The 24,297-nt window shown below is 47.2% G+C and overlaps 2 protein-coding genes and 1 non-coding gene across 6 annotated transcripts in view; all 3 read left to right on the forward strand.

Annotated features, from left to right (window-relative positions):
• Positions 1-2,341: 2,341 nt before the first annotated feature.
• LOC113932958 (cytochrome c oxidase subunit 8A, mitochondrial-like) lies at positions 2,342-2,842 on the forward strand. The gene has a single exon (XM_035722401.1). It carries the CDS (start codon positions 2,387-2,389, stop codon positions 2,594-2,596), a length of 210 nt encoding a protein of 69 aa, XP_035578294.1. The 5' UTR covers positions 2,342-2,386; the 3' UTR covers positions 2,597-2,842.
• Positions 2,843-4,866: 2,024 nt separating this feature from the next.
• The window catches only part of LOC113933424 (Snf2 related CREBBP activator protein), a 33,023-nt gene continuing 13,592 nt past the window's right edge, over positions 4,867-24,297 (forward strand). The window contains exons 1-24 of one of the 4 annotated variants that reach the window (XM_027613488.2): positions 4,867-5,184; positions 6,829-6,902; positions 7,508-7,770; positions 8,934-9,185; positions 11,039-11,224; positions 11,473-11,613; positions 12,990-13,212; positions 13,328-13,605; positions 14,246-14,336; positions 14,477-14,566; positions 15,063-15,239; positions 15,325-15,656; positions 15,761-15,938; positions 16,486-16,622; positions 16,856-17,025; positions 17,141-17,333; positions 19,271-19,407; positions 19,497-19,683; positions 21,351-21,520; positions 21,908-22,173; positions 22,384-22,668; positions 23,167-23,331; positions 23,607-23,792; positions 24,011-24,277. In XM_027613488.2, coding sequence (XP_027469289.2) covers positions 7,717-7,770; positions 8,934-9,185; positions 11,039-11,224; positions 11,473-11,613; positions 12,990-13,212; positions 13,328-13,605; positions 14,246-14,336; positions 14,477-14,566; positions 15,063-15,239; positions 15,325-15,656; positions 15,761-15,938; positions 16,486-16,622; positions 16,856-17,025; positions 17,141-17,333; positions 19,271-19,407; positions 19,497-19,683; positions 21,351-21,520; positions 21,908-22,173; positions 22,384-22,668; positions 23,167-23,331; positions 23,607-23,792; positions 24,011-24,277 — 4,165 coding nt within the window. In that variant the 5' untranslated portion in view covers positions 4,867-5,184; positions 6,829-6,902; positions 7,508-7,716. Of the gene's footprint in view, positions 5,185-5,296; positions 5,479-6,828; positions 6,903-7,507; positions 7,771-8,933; positions 9,186-11,038; positions 11,225-11,472; positions 11,614-12,989; positions 13,213-13,327; positions 13,606-14,245; positions 14,337-14,476; positions 14,567-15,062; positions 15,240-15,324; positions 15,657-15,760; positions 15,939-16,485; positions 16,623-16,855; positions 17,026-17,140; positions 17,334-19,270; positions 19,408-19,496; positions 19,684-21,350; positions 21,521-21,907; positions 22,174-22,383; positions 22,669-23,166; positions 23,332-23,606; positions 23,793-24,010; positions 24,278-24,297 lie in introns of those variants that run through there. The other 3 variants (XM_027613489.2, XM_027613487.2, XM_027613490.2) reach the window with 3 other exon arrangements.
• Positions 14,027-14,155, forward strand: LOC113933785. Its single transcript, XR_003523492.1, has one exon. It is a non-coding gene; the product is annotated as a small nucleolar RNA SNORA30/SNORA37 family (small nucleolar RNA).

A 24,297-nucleotide genomic window follows, 5' to 3' on the forward strand; every position in this document is an offset into this window, starting at 1 on the left:
GTACCATTCCCACCAGCATGAATGAGAGTTCCCATTGTTCCACACCCTTGTTGGCATTTGGTGTGGTCAGTATTCCAGATTTTGGTCATTCTAATAGATGTGTAGTGGTATCTCACTGTTTTTTAATTGGCATTTCCCTGATGACACATGATGTGGAACATCTTTTCATACGTTCATGTGCCATCTGTATGTCTTCTTTGGTGAGGGGTTTGCTAGGGTCTTTGGCCCATTTTTTATTTTATTTTTTATTTTTTTTTAAAGATTTTATTTATTTATTTGACAGAGAGAGACACAGCGAGAGAGGGAACACAAGCAGGGGGAGTGGGAGAGGGAGAGGCAGGCCTCCCACGGAGCAGGGAGCCGATGCGGGGCTCGATCCCAGGACCCTGGGATCATGACCTGAGCCGAAGGCAGACGCTTAACGACTGAGCCACCCAGGCACCCCTTTGGCCCATTTTTTAATCAGGTTGTTTTCTTACTGAGTTTTAAGAGTTCTTTGAATATTTTGAATTACAGTCCTTTATCAGATGTCTTTTGTAAATATTCTCTCCCATTCTGTGGCGTGTCTTCTCATTCTCTTCACACTGTCTTTTACAGAGAAGTTTTTAATTTTTTTAAAGATTGTATTTATTTATTCGACAGAGAGAGACACAGCGAGAGAGGGAACACAAGCCAGGGGCGTGGGAGAGGGATAAACGGGCTTCCTGCGGAGGAGGGAGCCCACAGGAACCTGGGATCATGACCTGAGCTGAAGGCAGACGCTTAACGACTGAGCCACCCAGGCGCCCCAGAAGTTTTTAATTTTAATGAGGTCCAGATTACCAATTATTTCTTATATGGACCATCCTTTTGGTATTGTTTCTAAAAAGGCATCAACACCACTGTCAAGGTCATCTAGGTTTTCTCCTATGTTATCTTCTAGGTGTTTCACAGTTTTGCTCTGTACATTTAGGTCTGTGACCCATTTTGAGTTAATTTTCGTGATGGGTGGAAGGTCTGTGTCTAGGTTAATATTTTTGCTTGTGCATGTCGTTGTTCTAGTTCCACTTGTTGAAAAGAGTATTTTTGCTCCATTGTATTACCTTTGCTCCTTTGTCAAGATCAGTTGATTATATCAATGTGGGTCTACTTCTGGGCTCTCTATTGATCTATTTGTTCCATTGATCTATTTGTCTATACTTTTGCCAACATCGCGCTGTTTTGATTACCGCAGCTTTACAGTAAGTCTTGAAGTCAGGTAGTATTAGTCTTCCAACTTTGTTCTCCTTCAATAATATTTTGGCTATTCTGGCTCTTCTGCTTCTCAGCATAACCTTTAGAATCAGTTTATTGATATTCACAAAATAACTTGCTGCGATTTTTATTGGGATTGCACAGAATCTATAGATCAAGTTGGGAAGAATGGACATCTTGACAATATTCAGTCTTCATCACTCACTTTTGATTCAACTGAAATTTCATTTGTCAAATGGAACAATTTCCTTTTCACAGGATTGTTTGAAATGTTTTTCATCATTCAGTAACTATCTAGAGTACTGTAAACCCTGTGACAATGTCCCTGCTCTCAGGGAGCTTATCTTTTAGAGGGGAAGGGGGCAGACAATAAACAAGCATACAAATAAATCAGTGACTTCAAATAAGTGTTGTGAAGAAAGCATGGAATAGGGAGTGACTGGCAGTGAAAGGGTTATTTAATACCAGGGAACTCCTCTGAGGAGGCAACATTTGAACTGAGACCTTCATGAAAAGAGCTCAGGAAAAACTTTCAGAGGAAACAACAAAAATGAAGGCCCTGGAAGCAGAAAAGAACTTGATGGATGGTTTGGAGAAGGGCATGGTGGCTTCAGTACAGTGAACAAGGGGTAAATGAAGTTTTAAAAAAAAGTAGACAGGGGTCGTAGCCTGTAGGATATTTATTTTTAAAATTTAAGTATAAAATACATGCTTTGAGGTACACAAAGTACACAGATTTTAAGTACACAGTTCAATGAATGTTTACATCTGTATATAACCATGGAAATGACCTCATCCAGATCAAGATAGAGAACATCGGTCAGCAGACATTTTTTGGTAAAGCACCAGACAGAAAATAGTTTAGGCTTTGTGGGCCTAGGGCCTGTGTTGCAACTACTCAGCTCTAGTACTGTAGTAGGGAAGCAGCCATAGATGTCATGTAAATCAATGGGTACATTTCTAGTAGAGCCCTGTGGCTCTTCCCGGGTAAAATCCCTGTCTCTCAATGGTTATTTTTATTTATTTTTAATTTAATTTAGTTTTTTTGTTATTTTTATTTTTATCACCTGCTCTTGAACTTTATATAAATGGGATTATATAGGACTTCCCGACCTTGGGCAGGAGCTGGTAACTGCCGTCATTCCCTGCGGTCATGTCTTTGTTGACCGCGCAGCTGCTCAGGGGCCTGACAGGTCTCACCCGGAGGCTCCCGGTGCAGCGTGCCCAGATCCATTCCAAGCCTCCGCGGGAGGAGCTCGGGACCATGGATGTTGCCGTTGGGCTCACCTCCTGCTTCCTGTGTTTCCTCCTGCCATCGGGCTGGGTCCTGTTGCATCTGGAGAGCTACAAGAAGCGGGAGTGAAGGGGGCTGTCCTGTCCCTCACCCTGTGACCTGACCACCCCCGGCCTCTCCTGATCATGTCTGCTGCATCCCTGGCTGGTCTTCCCGGGATCATGTCCTTCAATTACAGTGACCTCTTCTGCAGTCATGACCTCTCCATTTCTCCATGGTGACATCCTGGGACCACATATATTGGTTTATAAGGCCCCCTACTCGGTATGGCCCTCCTTGTAACAATAAAGTCTACGTAAACCTTGAAAAAAAAAATGGGATTATATATATTCTCTTGTGCCTGGCTTCTTCAGCTCAACATGTCTGTCCTGTGGAGATTTTAAGTTATGATACATAATTTGGGTTTTTATTTGAGTGAATTAAGATGCCATTTAGGGGGTCATAGGTGTGAGAGCAACATGATCTGATTTATATGTAAAGGTCACTCTGGTTGCTATGTGGAGAATGGAGTAGAGAAACAGGAGTGGATGTGGGAAACCCAGTCAGGGGTAATCCAAACAAGAGATGATGGTGGCTCGCTCAAGGGTGATAGTCATGGAAATAGAAGAGAGATTTGGGGTTTATTTTCAGTTTGAGCTCATGAATCCAATACCAGTTATTTTTGTTTTTAACCAAGTATTATAATACAAGTAGTTCACACTAATAAATTTCCTGAATAATCTGAGACTGGCTTAGTGGATTTTCATGTATAAACAATGTTCCTATCCTCAAGGGGTTAATAATACTTTTTGGGGTGGAGGGGACAGACCATGAATCCAGATATAATGCAATCAGTGCTTTATGAAACCCAGGAGGCTATGGGAGCCAACAGTATGAAAACCAGCCTAGGTGTGGTCAAAGGAGAGAGATCACCTGGGGGTTGTCGCCCTTGAGCTGAATTTTGAAGGAAGAATAGCTGAAAAAGGACGAAAAGGTTTATGGAAAGGCCAAGAGATGTGAGATCTCTTGGAAGCTTAGTGAGGTTCTATGATGGGGTCTCAGAAATATGTAAGCTTGGTATGGAAAAAAAAAAAAAGACTGAACTGGGCTTAAATGGATAGGCATTCAACCACTTTTTCAATCAAACAATCTGTCCTGGGTGCTTTTGTATGCCTCGAGGCCCCAGCATAGGCCAGAGGTAGAAAACTGGCAACCTGTGGCTGAATTTGATCCTTTTGGCCGGCGAGGTGACCACTGGAACAGTGGTTTGAACAGTGGCGGGACAGATCATAGAGTCTCCAGTCCCTCACATTCCTCATCCGACCCTCTTCATTTTATTTATATTACCTTCCTGGCTCTTTTAGGTATTTGAGTTTTCTTTATTTACATTTATTTTCTTAATGAAGTATAATGAACATACAATGTTATGTTAGTTTCACGGGTACACGTTTTTGAGTTTTCTTTTTTTTTTTTTTTTAAGATTTTATTTATTTATTGACAGAGAGAGAGATAGTGAGAGCAGGAACACAAGCAAGGGGAGTGGGAGAGGGAGAAGCAGGCCTCCTGCCGAGCAGGGAGCCCCGTTTTTGAGTTTTCAACCCTGATCTTTGCTGTAAGAAAAACAGATCTTCAAATCAGTGACACCGAGAGAAGGATCAACTCTTTGAGTAAACCAGATAAGAACTAAACTGAGTGGATGAAGAGGACCTGAATGAGAACTTTATCAGGGCTTCCTAACCTGGCTCCCAGGGTGGGCTTTAGTTGGTAAATTTTGCCTGTGTACCCTTGTGATTTAGACTGCTTGGCTATGAATCCTGGCTTTGGGCTCTGTCACTGGTTAATCTATGAGCTCCAATTCATTTGTAAAATGGAGCTTGTTGGGATTAAAAGAATTAGTGCACAAAGTGATCTCAGTAGAAGATAACTGTTATTATTCTTTCCTGGGGTGAGGGCATCTCAAAGGAGTTCTTAACCTAGAAAGTTGGCCAATAAATGGCATATAGGTGCTTGGAGCTATCAGGAATAACTTCCTTGCGTAAAACGAAGCAGCTCTCTATGTAAGTGGACTGCCGTGGGGAATCCAGAGGCCCAGGCTCTACTGCTAACTTGCTGATAGGACCTGACAAATTGCTTTAGTTCTCCGGCTGATGTATTAAAAAACGGGGGACTGGTCTGAATTGGCAGCCGCAATGCAGCTCCAGGGGCACTTTCGCTGGTGTAGGATAAAGACGCTCTGCCGCCGGGCAAGCGCGGAGTCTCCAAGAGGACTACATCACCCAGCCTGCTTTGCGCTTCAGGCAGCGCCCTACGCTAGCACGCGAGCCTCCTCGTTCCCCCAACCTCCAGTTACTGTCTCTCGCGAGAGGACGGGCCGCCCCGGCGGTAGCGATAGTGAGCTGTGGTGGTGGTGCTGGTGGTGGTGGTGGCGGCCGAGACGGCGGCGGCCATTTTGGTGGGGCCTCGGAAGCGGCGGCGGCGGCTCGCTGAGAGTAGCGTCTTCCATTTTTCCCACCCACCGCCCGCATCTCTGTGCCGTGAGAGGAGGCAGTGGAAGCAAGGCGGTGGCAGTAGCCGCGGGCCCCAGGGGAATTTAAAGGCCGCGAAGGCGGCAGCCAAGAGGGGGCCCTCCCCCCTCCTCGGCGGGAGGGGGGGTGGTGCGCACGCCCCCGAGGACGCAGGTAAGGAGAGGGAGACAAGATGGCGGACGCTCCACAGTTCCCCCTCCCCTGACGGGTGACTGCGCGCGCATCTTTCCGCCACCGCCTCTCCTCCCACCTTCCCGGGGTGCTGCGCGCGCACCTTCGGCCGGGGCCCCGGGGCCGGTGCGCGAGGCTGTCGGCGCGCGCCCATAGAGACAGGCTGAGGGGGGCCAGGCCGGCCAGCACAGGGCCCGGGCGCATCTCCTCTCCCCTCCCGCCCGTCTGCGCACGCGTGCCTGAGCGAGCGAGCGAGCCCTGAGAGGACGGACCCAGGTGCGCTCCTGCCCGCCCACCAACCCCATTCCCCCCCCCCCCCAAGGGGCGCGCGGGAAGAGGAAGGGGGGCGTGGGACGAGGAGTCGGGGCGCGCGCCCACCATATCCAGTCAGTAACCAGGACCTGGCGGCACGAACCCTCCCTTATGTCAGCCCTTCGCGGTCTGGTGGTGGGGGGCTCCCTGACGGGTAGGGATGAGAGACTTCCCAGCCTGCAACCCTTGTGTGCGTGGGTTTGGGCTCTGGCGGGAGCCCCCGGGCGGTGCGCGCAGCCGGCTCTCTCCGCTTTCAGGCGCGCACGCGCGGGCCCCTCCCCCAGTCTGTCGCGCACGTTGGGTGGGGTGGGAGTCTAGGAGGGGGCGGGGCTAGCTTAGGGTTAGTGGCAACTTGGGGCAGAGGTCAGGGGTCACGACGGGTCAGTCTGTTGGAAGGAGTTGGGAGAGAGCAGTGAAGCAAGGGGGGCGGTCAAGAGTTCAGGCGTCTTGGATTCTGGTTAGCTCGGGTCTTGTGAATCTGTTGTGGAGGAAGGAGTGAATCAAAGGCTGCACCGTAGTGAAGGAATTTCCTTAAACACTGGGGAAACACTTCCGGGCCTTTGGTGGGTTTACCCCACCTGTTTCCGGGGCATGGTTCTTTGCTGAGCGGTCTTTCTCACTTCTGACTTATCCTCTAATGTTTCCTGCTGCAGTTCTTGTGTTTGGGGAAGTGTCTCAGGGCTCAGGTATAGGAGTTACAGGGCCCTGCCCTGAGAGGAAGGGTGGATTCTCCTGTGATTTGTGCAGCCCTCACTGCAAAGGAGAGCCAACATCTTTGAGCTTCTGGATGTGACAGCTCTTTTTGCTTTGTTATTTGCTCTCCATTCAATGGTTGGAGCTTTTTACACTTAAGCTTTTTAAACTTTTTTTTTTTTTTGCTTCACTTCAGTGCTTCTCCTCCAGCCAGAATCTTAGGTCTCTAGGGAATTCTGTTTTCGAAAAACATGATTTGCTTTTATTTTTCTGAAATGTGAGCTTTTCTTACTACTGTAACTCTCTTCTTTTCAACCTTTGATTTGGGTATACTTAAAAGCCTCAAAAGTGGGCGCTGGGTGGCTCAGTTGAGCGACTGCCTTCGGCTCAGGTCATGATCCTGGAGTCCCTGGATCGAGTCCCGCGTCAGGCTCCCTGCTCAGCGGGGAGTCTGCTTCTCCCTCTGACCCTCCCCCCTTTCGTGTGCTCTCTCTCTCTCACTCTCTCTCTCAAATAAATAAAATCTTTAAAAAAAAAGCCTCAAAAGTTGTTGTAAAGAAGGCTTTGATAGATGCGGATTGGTTCCTCACTGCTGTTTTCCTGCCCTTCTGTTTGTTTCAGGTGTGATTTCCCTCAGTACGGCGGCACCGTGGAAGTACAGACTTTCACAGGGGGTGTGGTCTCAGCTCACACAGGTGAGGGTTCAGATACTGTTTCATGTACTGATGCTAATGGGAGAGTTGTTTGAGATAACGAGGGAAATTATAAGTCAGTATTTTTGGTTTGATGATCATGGTGCAAGAACAAAACTAGACGTGTGGATAGAGAAAGGTCTGATCACCCTGGTTCTCCCAAGGAGTGTAGCACATTCTCCATGGTTTTGGCATCAGACTACCTGAGTTTCAGTCTGTCAATTCCTTACTGTGTGACCTTATGCAAGGCATTTAGGTCTCTGTGTGTGCTGACTTTCTAACTTATAAAATAGAGTAAGTATTAGAATGCATGCTTCATTTAGGTTAGGGATATTTTTTGTCTGTCTTTATCGTTAGCATATAGAAGGAACTAAATAAACATTTGTTAAAGGTGTGAAAAGTACTTGACTTACAGGGTAGGTGTGAGGATTATAGAACATATCAAGTTGATGCTTAGTAAAGTATGACATATAGTGGAAGCTCAGGAAATGTAGGCTATTATCATTGTTCGTTATCTTTATTCTTTAACATTGTTCTTGTTTGGTTTTGTTTTTTAAAGATTCAGTAATCTTTTTAAATTCCATTTTTACTTTTTTACCCTATTTTAGGTGCTCCAGAGGCCGGTGGACCTGAGCGGAGGCTGGGACGCCCTAGTGGGCCCCGGGCCCTGGAAGGCGGGTCCCGGTGGCCGGTGGCCCAGAATGAGGCCAGCTCCCAGCATGCCCTGCAGCCGGACGCCAGCCCCTCGGCCAGCAGCAGTGGTGATAACGACCCAGTCATTCTTCAGGCGTCCAAAGAGGAGCCTGGGAGTGGGACCATGCAGAGCAGCCCCTCCCCTGCTCACCCTCAGCTCCCAATCCTGCAGACACAGGTTTGAAAGTGGGGAGGGTTCTTTCTCTGCTTGTGCTTTGTGAGCTGTTGGGTCTGAGGCAGAAAAAAATGTGGCAAGTTTTAGCCACATTTTCATGATCCTAGCTATCTGTGTTTAGAAAATTTTTGGTGCTCAGGTGGAGCATCAATCCTATGAGATACTCACATTCTTTTTGACAGTAATATGATATTGATCACTGATAGTGTAGAAACTCCTTGTTACCTGAAAAGGGTTCAGTTAGGCCAGGAGTTTGGGACAACTTGCCTAAGACTGTGAGCTTTGAGAGTAGCTCAGTTTCTTTAGGAATTGGAGCAACATAAACGTTATGGATGGTGTGTAGTGTTGATACTTTTCTTATACTAAGGAACTGTAAGAGTAGAAAAAATGCGGCTTTTGAGAGTATATCTATACATAGGTTTGCAAAGAGTAGGCTTTTGACCGGTATGGATTTGATACTTATAATTTTCCTGAGCAGCTGGGGAATTTTGTGACATACGGTCTTTTGTCATTTAACTGAGGTAGGAATTTCAGTGGCACGCCTGTGAGGGTAGTGTGCTGGAGTGATTTTTATGAGTTTCTTCACTGTCCACATTCAAGTGAGACTTTGTTCTCTACTTATTATTGTTCGTTCAGTACCTTGTAAATAGGTGAGTATTTGAGAACATTGACCAACCCCACGCCCCTTCCCACCTTCCTAGTAAAAGAAACTACCAAGATTGATGAAGAACATAAAGAGGTTTAAGTGATCTTGGTGGTAGTCATTGTTGCTTTTTGAATTTGGTGATAACAAATTTATTCTAATAGGTGAATCTGCCATACTTGCTGTGTAAAGGAAGGAAGAATAGGGAGTTGTTTATGTGAGTGGAATTCTTGAGTTTCTGAAAGGATCATTAGCGTTTGAAATCACATGCTATGGTATTATTCTTGAATTTGGGAACTGTAAATGTCAGGCTGTAACTCTTTTTGCATGCCAACCGTGTATAAACTTGGGTCTGTTATCTTGAACACCTCATCAAAACATTACCCAAAAATTTGTGTGTATAAAAATGTGGTTGGTCATTTACTCTGGAGTTTTTTTTCTTGTAAGATAGAATGAAATAATATGATGAGAACTTCTCATGGTGCTAAGCATTCATTTTTTCTATCATTTTCCGTTTTTCTAGATGGTGTCGGACGGCATGACAGGCAGCAATCCTGTGTCCCCTGCCTCATCCAGTTCCCCAGCCTCTAGTGGGGCAGGCGGCATCTCCCCCCAGCATATAGCTCAAGATTCCTCTCTGGATGGACCTCCAGGGCCCCCAGATAGTGCCACAGTGCCCCTGGAGGGGCTCAGCTTACCCCAGGCTTCTGACCTGGCTAACAAGGGCCCAAAGTGGGAGAAGAGCCATGCTGAGATTGCAGAGCAGGCCAAGCATGTATGTATTGGGAAGGCCTATGAGGATTCTTCTTTCCTCAACTTCTAAGTCCCATGAGCATTTTACATTTCTTTCCTTGTGGATTTAGAGTATAGGCTGTGCCTTAACGTGTCTTGAGCAAGTTGGTTGATCTCTGAGCCTTCCTTTCTGTAAGGTAGAGGTGGCGTAGTAGTCTATAGACTGTTGTGAGGTCTAAGTTAAAGGAAAAAATAGACATGAAAGTGCTTTGTAAACTGTAAGGTTCTTAATATTTACTGGTTTCTACTTCTCATTTCTATTCTCTAGCCTCTGTTGCCTTACCAGCAGCATTGGCATCACCTGGGAAGTTTGTTAGAAATGCAAGTTTGTTCGTACCCCTCTTCCACTCAACAATTTAAAGCTCGAGTGTGGGGTCCAGCAGTCTGTCTTAAAAAGTACTCCAGATGATTTTTTTTTTTTTTAGATTTTACTTAGAGAATGAGCAAGGAGAGCAGCAGAGGGAGAGGGAGCAGCAGACTCCCCGCTGAGCAGGGAGCCTGATGCGGGGCTCGATCCCAAGATTCTGGGATCATGACCTGAGCTGAAGGCAGATGCTTAACTGACTAAGCCACCCAGGCACCCCCACTCCTGATGATTCTGATGCATGCTTAAATTTGAGAGTCATTAGTCTAATACCCTTGTCTATCTTGGTTTTTTTCTTCATCAGGTCATTTAGTTCCCTGCGTTATCTATGGCTGTTATTTCCTCTGATTTAGTTTTTGTCAGGAGAGAACAAGAATAATGAAGGCGGTTATCTTGAGTTTGTTTTTAAAGATTTATTTATTTTAAGAGCACCTGAGTGGCTCAGTCAGTTAAGCATCTGCCTTCAGCTCGGGTCATGATCCCAGGGTGCTGGGATCGAGCCCCATGTCAGGCTCCCTGCTCAATGGGGAGTCTGCTTCTCCCTCTCCCTCTGTCCCTCTCCCCCTGCTTATGCATGCTAGCTCTCTCTCTCTCAAATAAATAAAATCTTAAAAAAAAAAAAAAAAGATTAACTTATTTTAGAGAGAAGGGCAGGGGGCGGAGGGACAGGGATAGGGAGAAAAGCCGAGTGGGGAGTCTGACAGGGGGGCTGGATCCCACAACCCTGAGATCATGATCAGAGCAGAAATCAAGAATCCAGTGCTCAACTGACTGAGCCACTAGGCGCCCCAGTTGTCTTGAGTTTTTAAGTCACTTTTGTTGATTTCAAATGCTTTTACTTTTCTGCTTATGAAATTTAACCTTTGTGAAACATATTACCTTTTATCATACTATTTAATTTTTTTATGGGTAACTTTTCAGTGTTTTCACCAAAATGTATGTTTTTATAAAACATACATTTGTTTTGTAAAAACAAATCAGATGGTGTATGTTGGGCTTTATATTTCCAAGCATGAATGTAGTCTTTCTCAAGCGGAATTCGACAGTGATGAAGATCCTTTGTATCCAGTATATAAGGAAGGGTATACTCCCTGCTTCTCTGGAGGTTTCCCTTGGAATATGTTTTCCTCAGTCTTTCCTACGTTCAAGGGGCATGGAGATTGAATGAAATAACGGAAAGAACGTGAAATCTGGTGTCTGGAGTCATTAGACCTATTTTTAATTCCCAGCTCTTATCACTTCCTGGTTATGTGATCTCAAGTAAATCACTTAATCTCCCTGATTTTATTTTCCCCCCTCACTTGAAAAAGTTACAATACCTACTTACTTGCAGGATTGGTATGTGGACTTAAGACGCATAAAATACTTAGTCCAGACAGTGTCTGTATATAATCAGTGCCCAGGAATTCAGCTGTGTTCATGAGGTAGCATATATGTGCATTAACTTGATTGACCTAGCTCTTCCTCGTTAGGAGGCTGAGATTGAGACTCGGATTGCTGAGCTGCGGAAGGAAGGTTTCTGGTCACTGAAGAGGCTGCCTAAAGTGCCCGAGCCTCCCCGCCCCAAAGGCCACTGGGACTATCTATGTGAGGAGATGCAGTGGCTCTCTGCTGACTTTGCTCAGGAGCGACGTTGGAAACGGGGTGTGGCCCGTAAGGTATGTCAGCAACTGGACCTACCTTCCATATTTCTTTTCCAGGTTTCCTTTTCCTCGATAAGTGAGTTGGTTTGAAGGGAACCAAACAGAACAAACAGTATCAGGTGCATACTAATGCCCATAGTCTCAGGAAGCAAGCTCTGACTTCTCGGATTTCTTGGACTTGATTATTCTCTTTGCTCTTGATTTGAGGAGGGAGTAGGAGACTGGCCTTGGAGTGTTTTCACTCTGGTTCCTTATTCCCACAGGTTGTGCGCATGGTCATCCGGCACCACGAGGAGCAACGGCAGAAAGAGGAACGGGCTCGGAGAGAAGAGCAGGCCAAGCTACGCCGAATCGCCTCCACCATGGCCAAGGACGTCAGGCAGTTCTGGAGCAATGTGGAGAAGGTAGGCAGCAGGGATTGGGAAAGGGAAATGCCTTAGGTTTGCTTAGTGGATAGCATGGTAGCAGGAATGATCAAAACATCTTGAGGGGCACCTGGGTGGCTCAGTCATTGAGCGTCTGCCTTCGGCTGAGGTCATGATCCCAGGGTCCTGGGATCGAGTCCCGCATCGGGCTCCCTGCTCCGTGGGAGGCCTGCTTCTCCCTCTCCCACTACTCCTGCTTGTGTTCCCTCTCTCGTGTCTCTCTCTGTCAAATAAACGAAATCTTAAAAAAAAAAAATCTTGAGAGAATGAGTATTCTAACTTCAGGCAACTCTGGTGACACTTCTGTTGTGCATTGGATCTCTAGCATTGAGTGCTATGAAGAAGAAAGAAATACAGTGGAAAAATACGGTCCTGCCTTTGGGGATTGTTAACAGGACTTCTTGATCCCCCTAGGCCCTCTGTCGTCTGCAGGGCATTCAGCATGCTTTTCCTAAAACCTCTCAGTGCCATTTACCTGTTTAAATACCATCGAAGTTTTCAGTAATCAAATTGTTCTCATATATTAAGTTTTATTTCTCAAGTACCACCTGGTTTCTGTCTGTATTTTCAGTCTTGTTTCCTGCCAGTTCCTTTTTTTTCTACCTCAAATATTTTTTTTTTGCACCTCCCTGGTAACTTACCCACGTTCTTTCTGCTGCCAGGAATGCCTTTTTCCGCATGCCCACTTAGGGAACACCTACTTAGTCTTTAAGATTCAGCCCCAGATACGTTTGTAAATCTTTGCTGCCTGAAATTAAAGTGGCTTTTCTCTTTCGTGTCCTCCCTTTGTGCTTTCCTCAGAAGCACTTTTAAGGTCATTTAGTTTTTCCCTCTTGAAAAGCCAGTCAAGGGGTGCGGCTCAGTCGTTAAGTGTCTGCCTTCGGCTCAGGTTATGATCCCAGGGTCCTGGGTTCAAGCCCCACATCCGGCTCCCTGCTTGGCGGGAAGCCTGCTTCTCCCTGTCCCATTCTCCCGCTTGTGTTCCTGCTCTCGCTAACTCTTTCTCTGTCAAATAAATAAATAAAATCTTTAAAAAAGAAAAAAAAGAAAAGCCAGTCAAGAGGTTAGCACAGAGGAAGTTTCCCTAAATGTTGGGTAAAAGGATACATGAATAAAAGATTATCTTAGGGCACCTGGGTGGCTCAGTTGATTAAGCAACTGCCTTCGGCTCAGGTCATGGTCCTGGAGTCCCGGGATCGAGTCCCGCATCGGGCTTCCCACTCAACGGGGAGTCTGCTTCTTCCTCTGACCCTCCCCCTCCATGCGCTCTCTCTCTCTCCCATTGTCTCAGATAAATAAGTCAAAAAATAAATGAAATATTATCTTAGTGACCCATCCATTTCATGCTATGGCAGGTGGTGCAGTTCAAGCAACAGTCCCGGCTTGAGGAAAAACGTAAAAAAGCTCTGGACCTGCACCTGGACTTCATTGTGGGGCAAACTGAAAAGTACTCAGACCTTTTATCTCAGAGCCTCAACCAGCCGCTAGCATCCAGCAAAGCTGGCTCTTCCCCTTGCCTTGGCTCTTCCTCAGCTGCCTCTAGTCCTCCACCCCCGGTTTCCCGGCTGGACGATGAAGGTGTGTGTCCTCTTTGGCTCTGTTACTCTTCCTCATGTACCCTTTCCAGAGCTGAAAACCCACCCTGTGGCTTGCAGGGCCCCGTGGACTTTGTGACCTTGTTCTCCTGCTATAGATGGGGACTTCCAACCCCAAGAGGAGGAGGAAGAGGATGATGAGGAGACGATTGAGGTTGAAGAACAACAGGAAGGCAACGATGCAGAGACCCAGAGGCGTGAGATTGAACTGCTTCGACGTGAGGGAGAATTGCCATTGGAAGAGCTGCTCCGTTCCCTCCCCCCTCAGCTGCTAGGAGGGCCTTCCAGCCCCTCGAGAACCCCCTCATCTCGTGACAGTGACACCCGAGATGGGCCTGAAGAAGGTGGTGAAGAAGAGCCCTCTCAGGTGTTACAGGTATAAGGGGAATGGGTAGAGGGAGGACTCAGTGGGAGCAGAGGTAGAGGTTCCAGGGCTCAGTTCTGGTTGATAAGGTCGGTCGTGGTTTTCAGGAGTCCTCTCTGGTTAAGGGCAGTTGGCTCTCATTTAGGGATGGATAGGGAAGAATCTGGGTTTGGGGAAAGTTGCATTCTGAGGCGGGTAGTTTCTGATGCTGTACTGGAAGAGCGTATTGTACTCTACTCTTTAATTGCTATGTGGCCTTGAACAAAATACTTGAATCTGGTTCTGGCCATTTCTGTGAAATGGTCCTAATATTCCCTATTGGTTTGTAGGTTTGGAGCTGGGATGATAATCTTGAAGTCTTTTCGGGACTAAGCTGTCTCTTTCTCATGTGTATGAGTGTGTGGGGATGGTGCTGGGGGCCTGTGTTTCTTATCTAGCACTTTCACAGATCCTCCTCCAGGCAGTGGGGCCAGGATTTGGTAGCTGGTGCTGAAAGAAAACCCTTGGTTGCATCCTTGCCCTGGGACTGTGCCAGTGGCAGCTGTCACTCAGTGGGACAGAGAGGCTGTTCTGTGACATCGTGTTCAACATTGTACCTTTCTCCTGCTGCTCTAAGCTTAGGTCTTCTCCCTTTTCATCCTTTGCCATACAGGTGAAGCCCCCACCCTCTGTCACACAGCGCAACAAACAGCCTTGGCATCCGGATGAGGATGACGAAGAGTTTACTGCCAACGAGGATGAAGGTCAGGCTTGTTCTCTTTATCCTATTGCCCCTTTTCCTTTAAATTATCTGGACCTAACATTTCATGCTTTCTCCTCTCCTCAATTTGGACTGGGTCCTATGATTCTGTTGCCATTGATTTTGCTTTGTTCTCTTTCCTAGCGGAGGATGAAGAGGATACTATAGCAGCTGAGGAGCAGTTGGAAGGGGAGGTGGATCATGCCATGGAGCTGAGCGAGTTGGCTCGAGAAGGTGACATTCACCAGACATTTACTGAGCATTCGCTTGGTGTCTCTTCTGTGCAGAATGCTAGGGATAAAGAGATGAATAAGACACCTTTTATCCCCCTTGGAGGAACTCCAGGTCTAATGACGAAGATGTAAATAAATAATTATAAATAGAATATGATGATCGGTTACGATGGAAGCTTGAACAAAGTGGTACGACAGCTTAGGGGAGCTAATGCAAGAGGATGTTGGCCATGTTTGACTTGTACCTTAAAGAGAGGTTTAGTTTGATGTTGTCCTTCCCAGTGGAAGGCAGCATCATCCATAGTTCTAGCCCAGGCTGTGGGCTTGGCTGTAGTGCCTGGTGCTGAAAGCAAACTCTTCTGTCTCCCTTCAGACATAAGCCCAGTAGTGTCTGTAGAAACCTAGATAAAATGAACTGGCACCACTCAGACCTCTCTTTCTCCTTTACCCCCTTTCCCTTGAAGCACCCAGAAGCTTATCCGTTGCTTCTTCTCCAGGTGAGCTATCTATGGAGGAGCTGTTGCAGCAGTATGCAGGAGCCTATGCTTCTGATGCCTCTGGGAGTAGTGAAGAGGAAGACGAAGATGAGGTTGAGGCTAACAGCTCTGACTGTGAACCAGAGGGGGCCCTGGAAGCCGAAGAGGCTCCTCAAGAGGATAGTAGCAGTCAGTCAGGTGAATGTGTGGTCATGGGCACACTGGAGGGGAGACACTGGAGGAGTAGGTATGGTGAGTGCTAACCCTTGGTTGTCTGCTTTAGAATCTGCTGAGGAGCAGAGCGAGGAAGAGGAAGATGAGCATTCAGAGGAGGAAGAAACAAGTGGCAGTTCAGAATCAGAGGAATCTGAGTCTGATGAGTCTGAGGAGTCTCGTTCACAGAGCCAAGCAGAGGAGGAGGAGGAGGAGGAAGATGATGACTTTGGGGTGGAGTACTTGCTTGCCCGGGATGAAGAGCAGAGTGAGGCAGATGGGGGCAGTGGACCTCCCACCCCAGGACCTGCCACTACTCTAGGCCCTAAGAAGGAAATTAGTGACATCGCTGCGGCAGCTGAAAGTCTTCAGCCCAAGGGTTATACCTTGGCCACCACGCAGGTAACCCCAGACACCAGCTTCTGCTTTCTCATGTCTTGACTTTTTTGTTTCTCAGTGACTAGTGCCTCATTTCTGCTGTGATAACCTTTCTTCCTTCCTACCAGGTGAAGACTCCCATCCCCCTGCTCCTGCGGGGCCAGCTCCGGGAGTACCAACACATTGGGCTGGACTGGCTGGTTACTATGTATGAGAAGAAGCTTAATGGTATTCTTGCTGATGAGATGGGGCTAGGCAAGACAATCCAGACCATCTCCCTTCTTGCCCACTTGGCCTGTGAAAAAGGTAACGAGGCAGAGCCCTCCCTCTTGGGTCTCCTTGGCCAGCTCCCTGCGAAGCCTGTTTAATGGTGACTAGCTTCGGGATGGTGAAACACTCACTGTTCTGTGCTATCTTGGTAGCTTCATTGACTCTGGTCAGGAACTGTGGAGATGCCAATGTAGGTGCTAGGATTCTTGGCGCGGGGGGGGGGCATTGGGATAGAGTGGGCAGCGTTCTGCCTGAGGAACTAGAACAGAGCCCCAAAGTTTGTATTTCCTTAGTATCTTTCTTTTTAATTCTTTTAAAGTTTTTCTATTTTGTTTTTTTAAGTTGAGGTATAACTGACAACATTATGTAAGTTTTGGGTATCCAGCATAAAGGTCTGATATTAGTACGCATCGTGAAATGATTAGCAGAGCAAGTCTAATTAACGTCCACTACCACTCAGTTCCAAAAACTTTTTTTCTCTCGTGATGAGAATTTTTAACATCTCTTTTAATGATTTTCAGATATGCAGTCCAGTATTATTATAGTCACCATGCTGTACATTTCTCTGTCTTTTTCTAAACAGGTAACTGGGGTCCCCATTTGATCATTGTCCCCACCAGTGTGATGCTGAACTGGGAGATGGAGCTGAAACGGTGGTGCCCCAGCTTTAAAATCCTCACTTACTATGGAGCCCAGAAAGAGAGGAAGCTCAAGCGGCAGGTTCGCGCTCCATGTGATCGATCACTCCCCGCCTCCCACTGATGCCTCTTTTACTCTTAGGCCCTTTCCTCAGAGGAGTTCCTTTTCCTCTCCTCTCTGTTGCTGCCTTCTGCTCCTGGGACTTTCTCTCTTCTCCATACCTGATTTATATCCTTCGAGGACCTTAGCATGTCTTTTCTTATCCTTTCTTTTCTTTTCACCCCATCGTCTGCTGCTTTCTTCTGATACTTTAGGGCTGGACCAAGCCCAATGCCTTCCATGTGTGTATCACGTCTTACAAGCTGGTGCTGCAGGACCACCAGGCCTTCCGTCGCAAGAACTGGCGCTATCTCATTCTGGATGAGGCTCAGAACATCAAGAACTTCAAGTCACAGCGCTGGCAGTCACTGCTCAACTTCAACAGGTGGAGATGGAAATGGGCATCTGGAGGAGGGTTGACTTGACCTGAAAAGTGGGATACTCCGAAGGTTGGGACCTTGCTGATCATCCTCCCTCTAATTCCCTCTGTTTCTTTGCAGCCAGAGACGCCTGCTTCTCACAGGAACACCATTGCAGAACAGCCTCATGGAGCTGTGGTCCTTGATGCACTTTTTGATGCCCCATGTCTTCCAGTCTCATCGCGAGTTTAAAGAATGGTTCTCTAACCCCCTAACTGGCATGATTGAGGGCAGCCAAGAGTACAATGAAGGTCTAGTCAAACGCCTCCACAAGGTAGGGCCTGTAACAGTTTGGCAGGGGTATTGGTAGTGGCAAACTAAGGGCAGTACCTAAAAAAGCTTTAGGGAGAGGGATGTCAGTGTTGGGCTGAATTCACTCAGTTGTCAGGTGGCAGTGTTCTAGTGACTGACCCATTGCCAAATTGAGTGACCTCATCTTAGTCATCGTTTTACTTGTTTTTTTCTAATAGTGATATTTCTGTCTCTGTTCTCTGAGTAGAATGATACTGCTGATCAGTCCTTGCTTAGATTTCTTCTTACCAGGATTTCCTCACCTTTCGTTGGGTTCTCTCTTTTTTTTCTTTTGTTTTCTCTGGCTCCTCTTCCTTTGTCCAGCTTTTTTTTTTTTTTTTTTAAGATTTTACTTACTTATTTTAGAGAAGGGGAGGGGGAGGAGCAGGGGAGAGGGACAAGCGGACTCCGCAGTGAGTGTAGAGTGTGATGCGGGGCTGGATCCCACGACCCTGAGATGATGACCCGAGCTGAAATCAAAAGTCAGACACTCAACTGCTTTGTCCAGCTTCTAAGTAACATGTCTCAGCATTCTGATGAGACAACTCTTTTGTCTCAGTTTATATGTCTTAAGGCTTTAAAGACGCTCTGATTTGTATTTTTACTTTTTTTTTTTTTTTAAAGATTTTAGTTGTTCATTTGAGACACAGAGGTAGAGAGAGAGAGAGCGTGAGCAGGGGGATAGGCAGAGGGAGTGGGAGAAGCAAGCAGGCTCCCTGCTGAGCCAGGAGCCCGATGTGGGGCTCGATCCCAGGACCCTGGGATCATGACTTGAGCCGAAGGCAGACATTTAACCATCTGAGCCACCCAGGCGCCCCTGTATTTTTACTCTTAACCAGTCAACCTGTATTTTAAATTCCTCACTTGATATTTTTAATTTAGAGATTGTCTTGAATACACTATTTAAGCCAAACACCTCAAGTCTTTTTTTTTCTTTTAAAGATTATTTATTTGAGAGAATGAGATAGAGCGAGCATGAGGGGGAGGAGTGTCAGAGGGAGAAGCAGACTCCCTGCTGAGCAGGGAGCCCAACGCGGGACTCGATCCCGGGACTCCAGGATCATGACCTGAGCCGAAGGCAGTCGCCTAACTAACTGAGCCACCCAGGCACCCAAAACATCTCGAGTCTTAAAGCCTACTATTTTTGCTCCATTTTGTTCAATCACACCGTTACCTTGGTACATCAAACTAGAAACCAGAGTCTTTAGCTATGTCTCTTTCCTTCATTATATTTCTATTTTCTGTTTCTTGCATGTCATAAAGACCGTGTCCTATCAGATTTTACCTCTTCGGATTTCAGACTTGCCTTTTGTTTTCTATGGTGCTGTCACTGCCACAGTTTTTGTTCTCAGCTTTTCTCCTGGATTTACTTTCATAATATTATAAATTTACAGTTCCTTCTTGGAATGTAATTTGAGTCATCTTTTTTGCATAGTTACTCTGCCCTCGGTGTCTTTTTTTTTTTTTTTTTTTTTTAAGATTTTACTATTTATTCGAGAGAGAGAGAATGAGAGATAGCACAAGACGGAAGAGGGTCAGAGGGAGAAGCAGACTCCCCGCCGAGCAGGGAGCCCAGTGTGGGACTCGATCCCGGGACTCCAGGATCATGACCTGAGCCGAAGGCAGTCGCTTAACCAACTGAGCCACCCAGGCGCCCCTTTTTTTTTAAGCATTTCTTAAGGAGTGGTATTATCATCTTTATATGTCTCCTTCAACAGACAGTAAAGTCCTGAGAGGAGGGCTTACATTTGATTGCTCTTCGTGTGATTGATCCCTGGCATGCTTCATGGCTTCATGAGTGTTTACTAAAGGGCTGAGCCAGGGTTCTGCTGGACATCAGGCCATGACCCAGCTAGAAGGGCTAGGCTGGGGCTCAGTGCCCATCGTTCTCCTGTCAGCTTCCTGCTTATTTACTTTTAGGTTTTGCGGCCTTTTTTGCTGCGCCGAGTTAAGGTGGATGTTGAGAAGCAGATGCCTAAAAAATATGAGCATGTTATCCGCTGCCGGCTCTCCAAGCGTCAGCGCTGTCTCTATGATGACTTCATGGCGCAGACCACGTAAGGGAGGACCGAGGGTGGGTTCTGGGGCCCTATATTGGAACAGATGTGATTGTCAGGATGGCCCATTTATTTTTCCTCTCTCCCAGAACTAAGGAGACACTAGCCACAGGCCATTTCATGAGTGTCATCAACATCTTGATGCAGCTGCGAAAAGTCTGCAATCATCCAAACCTGTTTGACCCTCGACCTGTTACCTCCCCTTTCATCACCCCAGGAATTTGCTTCAGCACCGCCTCTCTGGTGCTAAGGGCCACTGATGTCCACCCTCTCCAGGTAAGTTGTTCCCAAGGTTATTGGCCCTACCCCCAACCTTGCATCCTTTTCTTTAGGCTGGAGTCCGACCTTTTGCATCCTTCCCTCCTTGTAAACTGAGCACTGTTCCCCTAGTTTCATCATTTTCTAGCTGTGTGTCTTAGGGCAACGTAATTATTAATTGATCTCTAACCCTAAGTTTGCTTGCCCTTGGAAGTAGGGATTATAAAGGCCCTATTATCTGCAATATGTTTGTGAAAATTGTGTTAATATTTTTGAAAGTGCCTGGCATGTTAGTGATACTTAAATAATATTTTGTTTTCCTGTTCCTTCTCTCTTTTTGGCCACTTTCCCCCCAACCAAACTTTTGGTTTTGTTGTGGTAAAATACACAAATTTTCCCACTTTAACCATTTTTAAGCATATGTTTTAGTGGCATGAGTACATTCACATTGTTGTGTGACCACCGCCACCATCCGTCTTCAAAACTTTTTTCATCTTTCCAGATTGAACCGCCATGCACACTAAATGATAACTCCTCATTCTCCCCTTTCCCCTAGCCCTTGGCAGCCAGCACTCTACTTTGTCTAAGTTTGAGTATTCTGGGTACTCACTATAAATAGGATCATATGGTATTTGCCCTTTTGTGACTGGCTTATTTCACTTAGATTGTTTTCCAGGTTCATCTTGTAGCATGTGCCAGAATTTCCTTCCTTGTTAAGTTTGAGTGATGCAGTTTCATATTTGTCTATGTATCCGTATGTATTCACACTTATACATGTATATGTACTGTGTTCTTTTTATCTGTTCACTCATCAATGGATGCTTTGCGTTATTTTCACCTTCTGGCTATTATAAATAATGCTACAACGAACATGGATGTACAAATACCAGTTTGAGTCCCTGCTTTTGATTCTTTTGGGTACATACCCAGACACAGAATTGCTGGATCATATGGTAGTTTTATTTTTAATTTTTTTAGGAACCGCCGTAGTATTTTCCATAGTGGCTGCTCCACTTCACATTGCCACAAGCAGTGCACAAGGGTTCTGATTTCTCCACATTTCTTTATTATAATAGCCATCTTAAAAGGTGTGAGATGGCAGTAGCTCGTGATTGTGATTTGCATTTCCCTAATGATTAGTGATGTAGAGCATCTTTTCATGGGCTTATTGTATATTTTCTTTGGAGAAATATCTATTTGGCATATTTGCCTGATTTTTTAATTGGGTGGTTTTTTTTTTTTTTTTTAAGATTTTACTTATTTATTTGACAGAGATACAGCGAGAGAGGGAACACAAGCAGGGGGAGAGGGAGAAGGAGAAGCAGACTCCCCGATGAGCAGGGAGCCTGATGTGGGGCTCGATCCCAGGACGTTGGGACCATGACCTGAGCCGAAGGCAGCTGCTTAACTGACTGAGCCACCCAGGCGCCCCTTAATTGGGTGGTTTTGTTGTTGAGTTGTAGGAGTTCTTTATATGTTCTGGACATTAATCTCTTATCAGATACATGATTTGCAAATATTTTGTTCCATTCTGTGACTTGTCTTTTCATTTTGTTGGTAGTATCTTTTGATGCAGTCCAGTGATGAGTTTTTTTTTGTTGCCTGTGCTATTGGTGTCATATCCAAGAAATCGTTGCCATAGTGGTCCCTTTGACACCATGCTTTTGTGTTCCTTCTTGTACCAGCGGATAGACATGGGTCGGTTTGATCTTATTGGCCTGGAGGGTCGTGTGTCTAGATATGAGGCTGACACATTTCTACCCCGGCACCGCCTGTCCCGTCGGGTACTGCTAGAGGTGGCTACTGCTCCTGACCCCCCACCCCGGCCCAAACCAGTCAAGATGAAGGTCAACAGGTACCAGGGCTGAGGGGTAAAGGGATGGGTTCCTAGAAAAGGTGGCTACAGCTGGCTGGGAGCAGAAATTGGGGTGGAAAGGAGAGAGTTGGAGGCTAGAATGTTTATATGGGATGGATGCAAAGTACTGGTGGAATTGGGGGAGAGAAGAGGGTCCTGGGAGGGCCCCTTGTGTTTGTCACTGATTGTTTCCCCCTTTTTCCGCTTGGTGCTTTTCGGTTATCTTGGATTTCTTTCCCTCTTTTCTCCTTTGTGTCCTTTTCCTTTACCCCCTTGGTTTTTGTTAATCTTTGTCTTATGTTTCTGCTTCATTTTCCTTATTCTTTTCTTTTCCTCTTCCTTACTCTCCTTTTCTCCCTACCCGCCCTTTTGTTTTTGTCCTTATAGGATGCTGCAGCCAGTGCCCAAGCAGGAAGGTCGTACAGTAGTGGTGGTGAACAGCCCACGGACCCCCATGGGCCCTGTCCCGGTCCGACCCCCTCCAGGCCCTGAGCTCTCCACCCAGCCCACCCCTGGCCCAACCCCCCCAGTGCTGCCAGCACCACTGATGGTGTCGGCCTCGCCTGTTGGGCCCCCGCTTATTCCAGCGTCCCGGCCTCCTGGCCCTGTTCTGTTGCCCCCACTGCAGCCAAACAGTGGGCCTCTGCCCCAGGGTGAGTTACAAGGGGGCCAGCATGCTTGGGGGTTATCTCAGGCAGATTGTTCAGATTAGGGAAGAAGTAATGAAATTAGAGTGTTGAGGGAGCTAAGTTGGAGACAGAGGTGTGGTGTTTGATGGGTTGGGAGCTTGTATGGAGATTTCTGGGAGCAGGCGAAGGCTCTAATCAGGGTATATCTGACAGATGTTTGCTTTGTGTCTACAGTGTTGCCATCCCCCCTGGGGGTCCTTAGTGGGACCTCACGGCCTCCTACGCCAACCCTGTCCCTGAAACCGGCCCCACCTGCTCCTGTTCGCCTAAGCCCTGCCCCGCCTCCAGGCTCCTCCAGCCTGTTGAAGCCCCTGACGGTGCCACCAGGCTACACTTTCCCTTCTGCTGCCACCACCACCTCTACCACCACGGCCACTGCTCCCACCACGGCAGTGCCAGCTTCTACTCCTGCACCGCAGCGTCTCATCTTGTCTCCTGATATGCAGGCTCGCCTGCCCTGTAAGTTCTCAGGCGTCTGTGAATGAAGGCTCTGAGATGGGAGGAAGGTTTATATGCTATAGGGCTGGAGAAAAGCTCGGGAATGTGAAAGCATAAAATTCTGGGTAGTTAACGTACGTGAAGTATTTTGGCATATGCTGGAAATTCATAATCAAGTAAGAGCTGTCAGGGAGTTCTCAGGCTAGTGGGGGAGATGACCCAGAGATGAGTAAAGAGTGGTAAACCTAGCAGTAGAAAGTTATTTGGGGCAAAGGGCAGCATGGAGTTGGGGGTGGTGATTAGCTCCGTACGGTGGCAGGCCATTAGAAGATATAAAGGAGATTGCTAGGCAAATAAGTAGGATTGGAAGTAGCAGCACATCAAAGGCTCAGAGGCTGAGTTTGTTAGAATCTGGTAAATTGAGGGGGGAGGATTGGAGGAACTGGAGACCTGTGCTTCGTGGGGCGAAGGGGCATTAGAGTCATCCCTGTGTACATTCAGCCCCTTCTTTGTTCCTAGCAGGCGAAGTGGTTAGCATCGGGCAGTTGGCCTCACTGGCACAACGTCCAGTGGCTAGCGCAGGGGGAAGCAAACCTCTCACCTTCCAGATCCAGGGCAACAAGCTGACTTTGACTGGTGCGCAGGTGCGCCAGCTTGCTGTGGGGCAGCCCCGCCCGCTGCAAAGTAGGTAAAACCCACCCCCTGTCCTGCCTTTTTTCTCCTCTTCCTTGTCTCTCTTTTTGTTGCTCTTTTCAGACACAGTCTTTATGTTTCTTTCCCTAGCTTTTGGTGGGTGGGGCCAAAGGGAATCTTTGGAGGGGGTCTTTTGGAAAAGATAGGGATGAGGTCATTCTAGAGAAGTTATTCTCTCTCTGTTCATTCCTTTTCCTCTTGCCCTTGCCTCTGTCCTCCTCCGGCTGATAGCTGCTTGTCTTTCTCTCTCTCTTCCCTTAACCCAGGGAATGTGGTGCACCTGGTGTCAGCAGGGGGGCAGCACCACCTCATCAGCCAGCCTGCCCATGTGGCTCTCATCCAGGCCGTGGCCCCGACCCCTGGCCCCACCCCTGTCTCTGTGCTGCCTTCTTCGACCCCCAGCACCACCCTTGCCCCCACTGGCCTCAGCCTTCCGCTTGCTGCTAACCAGGGTGAGGCTCCTGGCCTTCCTCCTTACTTAGCCCTTGCTGGCCTTGGTCCCTTCAGGCATGCCCTGGACTACTGTCTGTCCGGCCTTCCCTCAGTGTTGTTTTCCCTTGCCGGTATCTTCAGTATCTGTCTGCTACCCTCTCCTGCCCCTGGACTATTTCCATCCTTTGGGTCTCTTGTCTCTTTTCTACCTTCCCCTCAATGTAGCTTCCTCTTGCAGTGCCACCAACCATGGTGAATAATACAGGCGTGGTGAAGATTGTAGTGAGACAGGCCCCTCGGGATGGACTGACTCCTGTTCCTCCATTGGCCCCAGCACCCCGGCCTCCGAGTTCTGGGCTTCCAGCTGTGTTGACTCCACGCCCCACATTAACCCCTGGCCGGCTACCCACACCTACTCTGGGTACTGCCCGGGCCCCCATCCCCACGTCCACTCTGGTGAGGCCCCTTCTCAAGCTGGTCCACAGTCCTTCGCCCGAAGTCAGTGGTGAGTCCAGGTGGCTAAGA

Source organism: Zalophus californianus, chromosome 10 (assembly GCF_009762305.2).
Source record: "Zalophus californianus isolate mZalCal1 chromosome 10, mZalCal1.pri.v2, whole genome shotgun sequence".
In the NCBI taxonomy this organism is placed as follows: Eukaryota; Metazoa; Chordata; class Mammalia; order Carnivora; family Otariidae; genus Zalophus; species Zalophus californianus.